General features: G+C 44.6%; 1 protein-coding gene across 1 annotated transcript; it reads right to left on the reverse strand.

Annotated features, from left to right (window-relative positions):
* Window positions 1-1,449: 1,449 nt before the first annotated feature.
* Window positions 1,450-9,776, reverse strand: LOC113615258 (zinc finger protein 501-like). Its single transcript, XM_027097484.1, has 4 exons — window positions 9,040-9,776; window positions 6,710-6,748; window positions 4,765-4,891; window positions 1,450-3,427 (listed from the first exon to the last, which is right to left on the reverse strand). Exons 1-4 carry the CDS (start codon window positions 9,052-9,054, stop codon window positions 2,046-2,048), a joined length of 1,563 nt encoding a protein of 520 aa, XP_026953285.1. The 5' UTR covers window positions 9,055-9,776; the 3' UTR covers window positions 1,450-2,045.
* Between the last annotated feature and the right edge of the window lie 1,428 nt (window positions 9,777-11,204).

Genomic DNA, 11,204 nt, shown 5'->3' on the forward strand with positions numbered 1-11,204 from the left:
GTCAGGGAACTAAGATCCCACAAGCCTTGTGGCATGGCAAAAAGAAAAAAAAACAGAACTATTCACATCAGCAACTTGGATGATTCTCAAGATAATCTCAAGATAATTCTCAAGATAATGCACCATGAAAGAAAAAGGCAAATACAAAAGTAAACACATTAAGATTCCAATGATATTAAAACTCTAGAAAACATTAACTAATTGAATGTGAAAGAAAGTCAAGAGTAGTTGCCTGGGAGCCCATGGAGAGATGTCAAGGTAGATATGGAACTGATGGATGTTCGTTATTATAATGATGGTTGTGATTTTACACATACTAAAACTTACCAAGCTGTACATTTTAAGTATATTCAGTTGAGTGCCTACCAACGATATAGCTCGATTAAGTTTTAATAAAAATTGGCTTCACATAAAAATCTGAATCTCCTTTTTGGAAAAGTAGAACTCTGGAAACCAACACATCAACTCCATCAACTCTTCTTGTCTCATGGGAGGGACTGTCACAGTAGCAATAAAGACACCTGTCTTTATAGCAATGAAAGGTGTTTCTACTTGAGTTATCCAGGACCTCTTCCCGAGTCATAAAAATAACATGCCAGGATTACACGATTTTCCCCTTCCTCATTTTTTCTTTTCACTGCAGCAACGGCCTTGAGATAAACAATTTGGAGATGCTGTGGGATCCTAAAACCTTTACAGTATTCAGTCTGACACTGACTTGGACCTCAGGAGAAGAGAAACAGCCCTGTACCTCCTAAGGATTTCTGCAAAAACTTTATCCTTTATGGCCATAATCCCGGTACATTTGTGAATGCAACTTTATTTTTTATTTTCCTAAAGATCCCAAATTACAGCAATTTGTCTTTTTATCAGAGTACAGTTGCTTTACTGGATGCAGCTTTAGAAAAGGCTCATCCCTACTTGTTTTCTTGTCTCTCACTTCCTACTAATTCCCTGAGTGTTTCTGTACCAAATATGGTTCCCACTTAATGTCTGTAATCTAACGCTCAGCAACACCAGCCTACGACGTTGTGGACATTATGGTTTATGGCTCTTTTCCAGCTGGACTTAGAGAACTTCTTCTCTAGAACAGTACAGGGGGTATGATGTGACATCCTCTGTGAAAAAGAGAACAACTCATGCTGCTCCAAAAAACACTGGTGGGGCTTCCCTGGTGGCGCAGTGGTTGAGAGTCTGCCTGCTGATGCAGGGGACACGGGTTCGTGCCCCAGTCCGGGAAGATCCCACATGCTGCAGAGCGGCTGGGCCCGTGAGCCATGGCCGCTGAGCCTGTGCGTCCGGAGCCTGTGCTCCACAATGGGAGAGGCCACAACAGTGAGAGGCCCACGTACGACACAAAAAGAAAGAAACAAACAAAAAAACACTGGTGGTTCTCACAACTCTCCTCTTCTAAGGGTGATGTAAGGACCCACCAAAAATTCTGATATCCAGGTCACAACATTATTCCCACAAAGCCCTGCAGGAGGCCTTGGACAGCAATGCAAATTAGACACAAACTGCAATGAAAACTATTCTCTGCCATGATACTATCCCCACTGAGGTATACAAAATTCCCAAACAGGTGACATAGAGCTAGAAAAATCCATCCGGAGTATGACATGAAATAATGCCACTGAAAAAGGTAACCCTCTGTAAGCCACCAGCAGAACCCAGACTGGGTCACCTTGGTCAAAGCTGGTTAAGTCCATGGCCTAGTCAGTTAGACACAAGAGAATGGTAACACCCAAGTGCTCAGGCTACTCATGCTTCCCTCCACAGGATGCGAGAAAACAGGTCTACCTACCCTGATTACACTGAGGTGACTGCCACTTGGTAGAAGTAAGATGATTTTTACCACAGAAACTCACACTGACGTTAGTCTGGCAAGGGCCCTGCACAGGTTAGAAAGTAGAGTGTAGCTCCTTAAAAGCTTCCTCTGAACCTGGTACACAGAGGCAATCTACACACTAGGGCTGTTCAGATGTATGGCATTCAACTTCCAGTTGATGACTCCCTCACAGAGCCTATTCAGTATGATGTATTAACTAAGGAGACAGCTCATTCACTGCTCTCCTCATCTCATTTGAAGGCCTTTCTCCAGTATGAACTTTCTGGTGACGAATGAGGTTAGACCTTCGGCTGAAAGCTTTCCTACATTCGCTGCACTCAAAGGGTCTGTCTGGGCTGTGAAGTTTCTGGTGCTCAGTCAGAGCAGACCTTTGACTGAAGACTTTTCCACATTTGCTACACTCAAGAGGCCTCTCTGTAGTGTGAACTTTTCGGTGTTGAGTAAGTTGGGTGTTTTGGCTAAAGAATTCTCCACATTCAGTGCACTCATATGGTCTTTCTCCAGTGTGAATTCTCTGGTGTTGAGTGAGGCCAAAGCTTTGGCTAAAAAGTTTCCCACATTCAATGCATTTATAAGGCCTTACTCCAGTGTGAACTCTCTGGTGCTTAATGAGAGTAGAGCTTTGGCTAAAAAGTTTCCCACATTCACTGCATTCATATGGCCGTTCACCAGTGTGGATTCTCTGATGTTTAATGAGGCTGGGACTTTGGTTAAAGAATTTCCCACATTCACTGCACTCATAAGGCCTTGTGCCTGTGTGAACTCGCCGGTGTTTAATTAGGTTGGAGTTGGACGTAAAGAATTTTCCACATTCATTGCATTTATAAGGCCGTGATCCAGTGTGAATTCTCTGATGTTCACTGAGGCTGGAGCTTTGGCTAAAGAATTTGCCACATTCACTACACTCATAAGGCCTTTCTCCAGTGTGAATTCGCTGATGCCGAACAAGTGTGGGTTTGTTGCTAAAAGCCTTCCCACATTCCCTGCACTCATAAGGCCTTTCTCCAGTGTGGACTCTCTGGTGCTGAATAAGTATGTGTTTATAGCTGAAGGTTTTCCCACATTCACTGCATTCATAAGGCCTCTCTCCAGTGTGGACTCTCTGGTGCTGAGCAAGCCTGTACTTGCGGCAGAAGGCTTTACCACATTCACTGCACTTATAGTGCCGTTGTTCATTGTGAAAGGCTTCCACACATTCGGCGTCCTTTTGTGGAGTGACCTGGTGCTGGAGAAGGCTAGAGCTACCAGGGAAATTCTTCCCAGCCTCCTGGCATGTGGAAGACTTCTTGGATGCATGGACTATGTGGCTGTTCATAAAGGCCTTACCCACATCTCTTCTAAAGAGTTTCTTTCCACTGTGCTGGTGAAATTTCACACTTGACCCACACAGTTTCTGGCCAGGGTTTGTTCCGAGGTCCTCAGCTAGATGCAAACCACCTTCTAAGTCTGGGCTACACCTCTCCCAGGGATAGGCCTCCTGGGTGGACAGGTTTGTCTTTGAAGTATTTATTCGTGGCACTTCTACAAAAACATTCTGTTCAGAAGGTGTCTCCTTGACCTCTGCTCCATGCCAACAACCTGAAAGCACAGACATATGTATGAACTTCATGTAGATTTTGGTAGGAGGAGGCAGCCCCATCACAAATATCAAATATGTGTCTGACATACCAAGGAAATAATCCATGGGACTGTTTTCAGGACAAGGGAGCTGGGGGCAGGTAAAGAAAGTGCAGCTGTGCAAGACTGTGCCTCTCCACGTCACAGAACAGGGAGGACTCACCAGGCAAAAGGCACAAGGATGGGGTGGAGCACACGGAGGAGCTGGGGTCCACAACTCACTCCTCCAGGAATGGTTTTCACCAGGGCCTTGGTTGCTGGTGACACATGTGTGCTGTATGGAAAGCTGTGTCCAGGCCCAGGAAAATCCGATTGTCACTGAGTAGCTGGTGTTCAAGGACTATTTTGAGGATAGGTGCAGAACTCATGACACGTTAAGTGTAGGCCAATACTGAAAAGCACAGAGGAGTGAGGATGGAGAGGACCAATGCAGAATGGAAGACAGAGAAGTGAGGGATAATCCTGGGTTCGAAGTCAGAGTAGATATGACAGAAGAAGTAAAGTGTCAAGAATGGGTAGGAAAGATAGAAATGAGGTACACAGTCACTGTCCTTGGCACCAAAACAGTGCTAGGCACAGGACATGTTCCTGATATGACTTGACTCCAACCATAATATCACATCCTTCCCCTGATGCCAATCACCAGACCCAGGTTCACTTTGAGCCCCTCATGTTGTGCCTGGAGTCATGTCCACTCTGTCAAGTACCCAGGGTTCTCCTCTCAGCTTCACTTGTACAACATGCGACCTAGAAAATGCAAGTCCTAAGGGAAAGACAGGACAGGTGAGCGGTCAACACTGGCCCACAAGGGCAATCAATTCCAAAACAATCTAAGGAAAGAAAAACAGTATCACATATTGAATCTTTGAGGAGAATATCACAGCAACAGCCAGGTGGACCCCACAAAAAGTGACCATGTCGGGTCCGAGCAATTCCTGGTACTGTCAGGCCCCAGAAAATGACAGCCAGAAAAGGGCAGAACATGGAGTACAGAGGTGGCATGGGTCTACAGTCAACTTAGCAGGGAGTGGCTGAGACTAATGAAACCCACTGGACTAATTCCAAGTCATCTGACACAGAAAACCTTCACTGAAAAAACTTCAGAGCACTTGGCATTAGGTCTACTTGTGAAAGGAGGTCATATACACACTTAGCCTTAGCACCGACAGCACAGATGACAGGGAAGCAGTAATAGAGATGTGCACACTGTCTAGCTGTGAAAAAACAGACTTGCCTTTGGAAAAAAGGGGAAAGGCAGAGGCCTGCCCAGGATGCTGGGATAGGTGTGAGGGCCTTACCCAATGATGCAACAAGTGCAAAGGTCTCCAGCATGACATCATGGTACAGGAATCTCTGGGCCTCATCAAGAAGCCTCCATTCCTCCTGGGAAAAGTACACAGCCACGTCCTCAAAGGTCACAGAGCCCTGTGATGACAGGGACAGATGTCTCCATAAGCAGCCTCTCTCCCCAGGACCCCATAAGTACCCCTAACCCATACTCACTCTGGGTTCATCATCCTCCCCAGCTCCCTAACTCAGAGGGCACTGGTACTGAATAACTCTTTGTGCTTCCTTGAGCACTAGGTACAACTCTCAGCAGCAACAGGCAGGTGGACAGATAGATGCCATCTAAGCTGTGGACCTGGTATGCAGGGCCCCCTCCCTCTCTTGCGCGATAACAGCCTGAGAGTCCCCAGGATCACGTTACCTAGACACAAACAAACTTGGGCTCATTGTCCTCTCAAACTCCTTGTATGAGGGCCCTGGGGCAACGTGGTCACACACCTTCCTCACATGCGTATTACTCACTGGCTAACTCCTCATACATCTGATCCCCATCACCACCACCCGGCCCACAAAATTGGCATGTCTCCTGCCTCCTCACATATCCTCTGCACATGGCATCAGAAAGTGCCTGCCAATGCAACTGGATCCCACCGTACCCCATCTCTCCACTGGTGGTTCCCCAGCCCTGTTCTGAAGGCTTCCCCAGCAGGCCTTTTTCCTGACTTTAACCTCAGTCAAAACATGCAGATCTAAATACCCCTGGTCTGGTTCCACTTCTGTATTCCTCACTATGTCTCTTCACCAATTAGAACCTTTAAACACCCATTTAAAATCCACACCCACTTGACACACCTAAGGTAAACTCATCTGACACTGTGACAGAAACTCCCCAAGTTCCACCACAAAAGTCTGGTGAGTGCATAGGAGGAGAAATAACAGCAGCCTGACTTCACTATCACTTCACCTCCATTTCTGCTTTCCCTTTGCATCAATTTCACAGCCACTCTCCCATAAAAACCTGGGCCACCTGCTGGACTTTCACCACCCCCTTCTGTGTCACTGATGATCAGTCCTGTTCCTTGAATGTCTTTGTGACACCCACAGCCCCCCTTTCCTCCCTTGTCCCCTAATGCATCCTGAACCCTCCCCAGCACTCTAGATCTGCATGTTCAGCTGTCCACTTGTCTCCTATACTTGGGAGTCACTGAAACAGCTGAAACTCAACATGGCCAAAACCCAAATCCTAATACTCTCGGTAAAAAGGACTCCTACCACTGACTTCTGCATCTCAGTTTGATGGTACTTCCACACTCCCAGATGCAAAGGGAAAAAACTCTGGAGTCATCTGTGATCCCTCTACCTTAGAAAATCTGGTCAGTCCCTACTTTAAAAGCAAATCCAGAAGCCAAGTGTTTCTCCTACCTCCACATCCACCCACCCTGTCCAGCCACAACCAATGCTTATCTGGATGACTGCAACAGCCTCCTTGATAATCTCCTTGTCTTCCTCTCCCCCAGTCTGTTCTGCATTCTGCACCCAGGGGTAGCCTTTTAAATCCTAAGTAAGATCATTTTTCTCCTCTGTTCCAAATATACCATGGCTGCTATCACTCTCAGAACAGACTTCTGAGAGTACCATTCTAGGCGCAACTTCTCAAAGTACCACTCTAGGCCTGACTCTGGCCCCCTTGCTCTCCATCCTCACCAGACATTAATAGAGACCTAGAAGTCCTAGAACACTCCCATCTCACTCTCATCCCCAAGCATTTGTACATACTAACCCCTGTACCTAAGACAACCTTTCACATCTCAGTCCACTGGCTGCCAAAAATGAGTATCTGTCCATATAACCTCTGGCCTGGACTTAGAAACCTGGGCTTACGGTTTCTCTAGGGTCTTGAGATACCAAGGCCAGGAAGGGTGGCAGCAAAAGAGTTCCAGGACACCTGACACTCACCAGTGCAGTGTCCATAAGTGGTTCTGCTGAGTGTGGAACCTGTGGGAAGAGCAGGGCCATGTAACTTTAATTCCCATCAACAACATAGACGAAAAAGAAGATTAATGAGTGAACCGTTTAATACTGAAGTCAAAGATAAATGCTCAAGGGAAAAATAAAGCATGTAAAAGAGGGCAGAAAAATGTTATAGAGTTGTGCCATAAAGTCACATGGATAACTTGAGAAAAGGCTTCCCAGAAGTGGGACAAAAAGGTGAAAATCCTCTCTGTCAGAGTCATGCCTGGTGTGTTTGAGCAGCACCCACGAGGATGGTGTGACTGAAGCCCAGTAAGCCAGAAGAATAAGGGATCGTGTTGGCGACGAAGTGGTGTTGGCAGGTCATATAGCACTATTAAAGCCCTGAGCAACAAATATCAAAATTTAGTCTCATTTTACGTACAGGTCTGTTTCTTACACTTCCAGACACTTCCATTTGTTTCCCTTTTTCTATCTGTTTGTCCCTTGCCTATATCATATTTTTCTCTTCCCATAGCTTGTAGCTGGCCCTAACAGGTGGCCAGGAGTTCTTATACTTCCTTTTCAAATTTTACTCTGGCTATATTAAAAATTATTGTTTTATATAAAATCCCAGCTTACATAATCCATAGATTAAATTCTGATTTGAAATTACTATAACATTGTATAGTATAATTTAAGAATATGTACTTTTAATACTTATCCATATTCTTTGGTGTTAAATTTTCCATAAATATTCAGATTATCTGTAATTTCCTTCATGCTTTTCTCTCTGGTGGAAGAGAACAGAACCACCATTTTTCTGACTATGCATTCAAAATGAATCTCTGATAAAGGGGTTGTTCCTAGAATCAGTAAAAGTGCTTGGCCTCCAGCAGTTGGGGATAACTGGACCTCATTTTGGACTCTTTAAACTTAAGAGAAAGGAAATAAGATATAGGACCTAGCCTCTATTCCATCCTCATAGACATGGAAATATCTTCTTGAGCTCTTAATATCCTGCTAGGGTTTCGAAGCATTATGACTTTTTATCCTTACAATGATTCTTTTCAGCCCTCTTAAAACAAGTATTTTAACAAAATATTTTAATCATTTTCTCTTACAAGATCACCAGAGGAAAATTATTTAACAGTAAAATAAATATTAGTGGAAGAGCACAATCTCTTAAAACACGAAAACCCTCTGTGTGTGTGCAGACTGTAAAAAAGTAAGTTTATGTAAGGCATAAGTGTGTGTCAAAATATAATTATGAAATAGTTTAAGTATAATTTTCATTCAAAGAACTAAGTTAAAATTAGTAACACAGAGCAAAACAAGATGAGTAAGTGGAAATGTTAATTTAAATACAATAAAAATTTTAACATATAAACTAGACAGGGCTTCCCTGGTGGCGCAGTGGTTGAGAGTCCGCCTGTCAGTGCGGGGGACATGGGTTCGTGCCCCGGCCCGGGAAGATCCCACATGCCGCGGAGCGGCTGGGCCCGTGAGCCATGGCCGCTGAGCCTGAGCGTCCGGAACCTGTGCTCTGCAAGGGGTGAGGCCACAGCAGTGAGAGGCCCGCGTACCGCAAAAAAAAAAAAAAAAAAAAAAAAAAAGATAAACTAGACAGATGTGTGCTTTATATACTCCAGAACACATTCCAAGTATGGCTACAGTACTAGTGCTTATAGATACAGAAAGCAAACCGAAAAAAAAAAAAAACCAAACAAAACCCAAACAAAAAACCATAGGCAAAAAAAGGCTTTCAACAGGAAAACGTACAGACATTTTACTCATGTATTCATATCTACAGAATACTACACAAAAAGGAAAATAGATACCCTGCATGAAAAACATGCGTAAGGTCACACCATATTGTGCAAATGAAGAAAAACACATCATAATACTTATACGATTCCATTAATTAAGTTTTAAAACAAGCGACCGGAACTAAACTACAGCCATCGAATATTTTCCACATAGTTGGCAAAACTATCAAGAAAAGCAAGGAAACGCTTACTTTAAACAACAGACAATACTTTAACTTTTGAGGGATGGGTATAATTGTTTTGAAGGACCCCACTGGCGGCTTCTGGGATCGCATTTTTTGACCTCAGCGCTTAACAGATACTAATTTTAGAGCTGCTTATTCAACTGTATGTATAAGTTCTGTGCAATTTTTCTCCACGCAGGTCATTATTTTAAAATTCGGAAAACCAAGGTTTGGGGGCACGAATAAATATAAACATAGGACACGCGTAAGAAAAAATTGGTAAGATCAGAAACAGTGCAGAATGAGAAGAGTTGGGGGAGGGCCCTGAGGGCGCAGCGTTTACCTGAATCGGACCCATCAGCGCTGCCGCCGCCAAGGGAGTCTGTGTGCGAAGGTGGGGCCCGGGCACTGCAGCCCCCGTCCCGGCCCCGCAACAGAGTCAGGCTGGATGGCGCCCACGCCGAGCCTTAGACCGCCTCAGAGCTGCCTCAGAGCAGCTGGCACAGCAGCTTCCTAGTTCCTTGATCTCGGGCTAGACCAGCGTCCTCAACCTCACCACCAGTGAACAGATCCGTGTTTACAAAATGTCGCCGATCCACGCCGGAAGGCCCGCCCAAACGCCGTCCTCCAGAACGGAAGTGCCTCTTCCCGAGTCTTCATTGGTCCAGTGCCCCTGACGCGCGGCGCAGTGCTTTCAGGGTAATGTAGTTCACAACGCTCCCGTCCCCGGCAAGAGGCGGTGACCCCCAACCTCCAGAGAAATGTTCCGCCTCACCCGGAGGGTTGCTGGGAAGTACAAAGGCTGTGAGCACGGGGCGGGGTTTCACGTTTCTTAAAGGGGACGCACCCAGATTTCCTTGAAATGTAGTCTGTGCTGATCACAGAGAGGTACAGTGACAATAATATTTCAGATGACCCCCAAACCGGCAAAACCAAATGGGCACATAATACCGGGTTTTCGCTCAGACACAAAGTGCATCCATGCTGAGCTGGAGTCCAATAAACATTGTCTTGTTGATCTTCCTGTACATGTAAGCTGAAGCTTTAGACTCAACTTATGAGCCTCACTGTGTTAGGTCAGTGTCAAGAAAGTAAAGACTTCAGACAGGGCCATGCCGGGCAAGACAGAGGAGGGATGTGGGGCAGCCAGAAGCAGGTGGACCAGGCGCTGTGTCTCTGAGTCCATCACAAAAAAACGGAAAGCCTGTGACACTGTCCCATTCAGGGACCGACACATATTTCTTGCTCCACATTTTAATATGTATTCAGTTCTTCTCTAGAAGCTAAGATCTACCTATCTGAAAAGGAAGAGGGACTTACCATATGTAACTTTCTGTCAGGAGAGTGACTCATAGTTTATTTGGAAAGGGAGCATCTGAACCCAGAGATAAAGGATTGGATTACATGATCTCCTTTCCTTGCTGGGGAGTCAATATAATTTCACCTGCAAGTGCAGTGAAAATGCATGGAGAGTTGAGCTTATCTCAGGAAAATATTTGTGAAATGTTGAAATTGCTGAAATCAATCATTATTTAGTTATTCAAAAGTGGTGGCCAAAATAGCTCTTGACCATGTGAAAGAGGTTAGGATCTCAGTGAAGACTGAAGGAACACTGAAGTCTGAGAATGAGGGAATGAAGCTGAGCGCGTAGGTACACAAGAAAATTGGCTAATCTGTGGATATAGCTCTCCAAGTTGTGATTTATTATTTATTTATTTAAATAATTTTTTTAGTATACCAAACAATGCCAGCTTGAAGGGTGACATAGAGAGAGCAGATATCTTTGCCAGAATGCTAGAAAAAACAGGGCATCTGTGCCATCATATTTATACCCTCCTTAACAAGCACTCATTAAGTGCCTACTCCATTCCAAGCACTATTTTGGCTGCATGGGACCCATCAAGATCCAAAGAGACAAATATCCCTACCCTCATGAGTCTGACTTTCTGGTCAAAGGAGATGGACAGTAAAAATTAATGACAACATAGTCTATTGCATAATACTTTTATGTGTTATGAGTGTTAACTAAAATTTCGGAAACGAATACCTGATTGAAGTTAAGACACATTTATTTGGGGCTTGTTAGGACTGCAGCCTGGGAGACACAGTTTGAGAAGCACTAAAATTGTGGTTCCCTGGACTACAAAATGGAGGAAGGTTATAAAGGCAAAAAACAGAAGGTCACAGTTAGTTCCATAAATTTTTAATGAAGAATTATAATTGGAGCTGTCATGAGGTAAGGGTGCTTGTAAAGCAAGGATTGACTGGAGTTGGAAATGTCTGCGTAGTTACAAGGGGGACTCTTGCACCGCAAGGCTGTAGGTAGCAGATTTTTAAAATGTCTAATGTCTGCTATCAAACTGAACTTGGGTCTACTAGCCCGCTGTGCAGCAAAGCTAATCTACTAACACTGGGTTGTGGTGAAGGAAAGTACAGTGTTAATTGCAGGGTATCAAGCAAGGAGAACAAGCAGCTGTAGCTCAAAAGACCCAAACTTCCTGATAGATT

Source organism: Aethalodelphis obliquidens, unplaced genomic scaffold (genome assembly GCF_003676395.1).
Source record: "Aethalodelphis obliquidens isolate GAN/ISIS:26980383/991018 unplaced genomic scaffold, ASM367639v1 scaffold113, whole genome shotgun sequence".
In the NCBI taxonomy this organism is placed as follows: domain Eukaryota; kingdom Metazoa; phylum Chordata; class Mammalia; order Artiodactyla; family Delphinidae; genus Aethalodelphis; species Aethalodelphis obliquidens.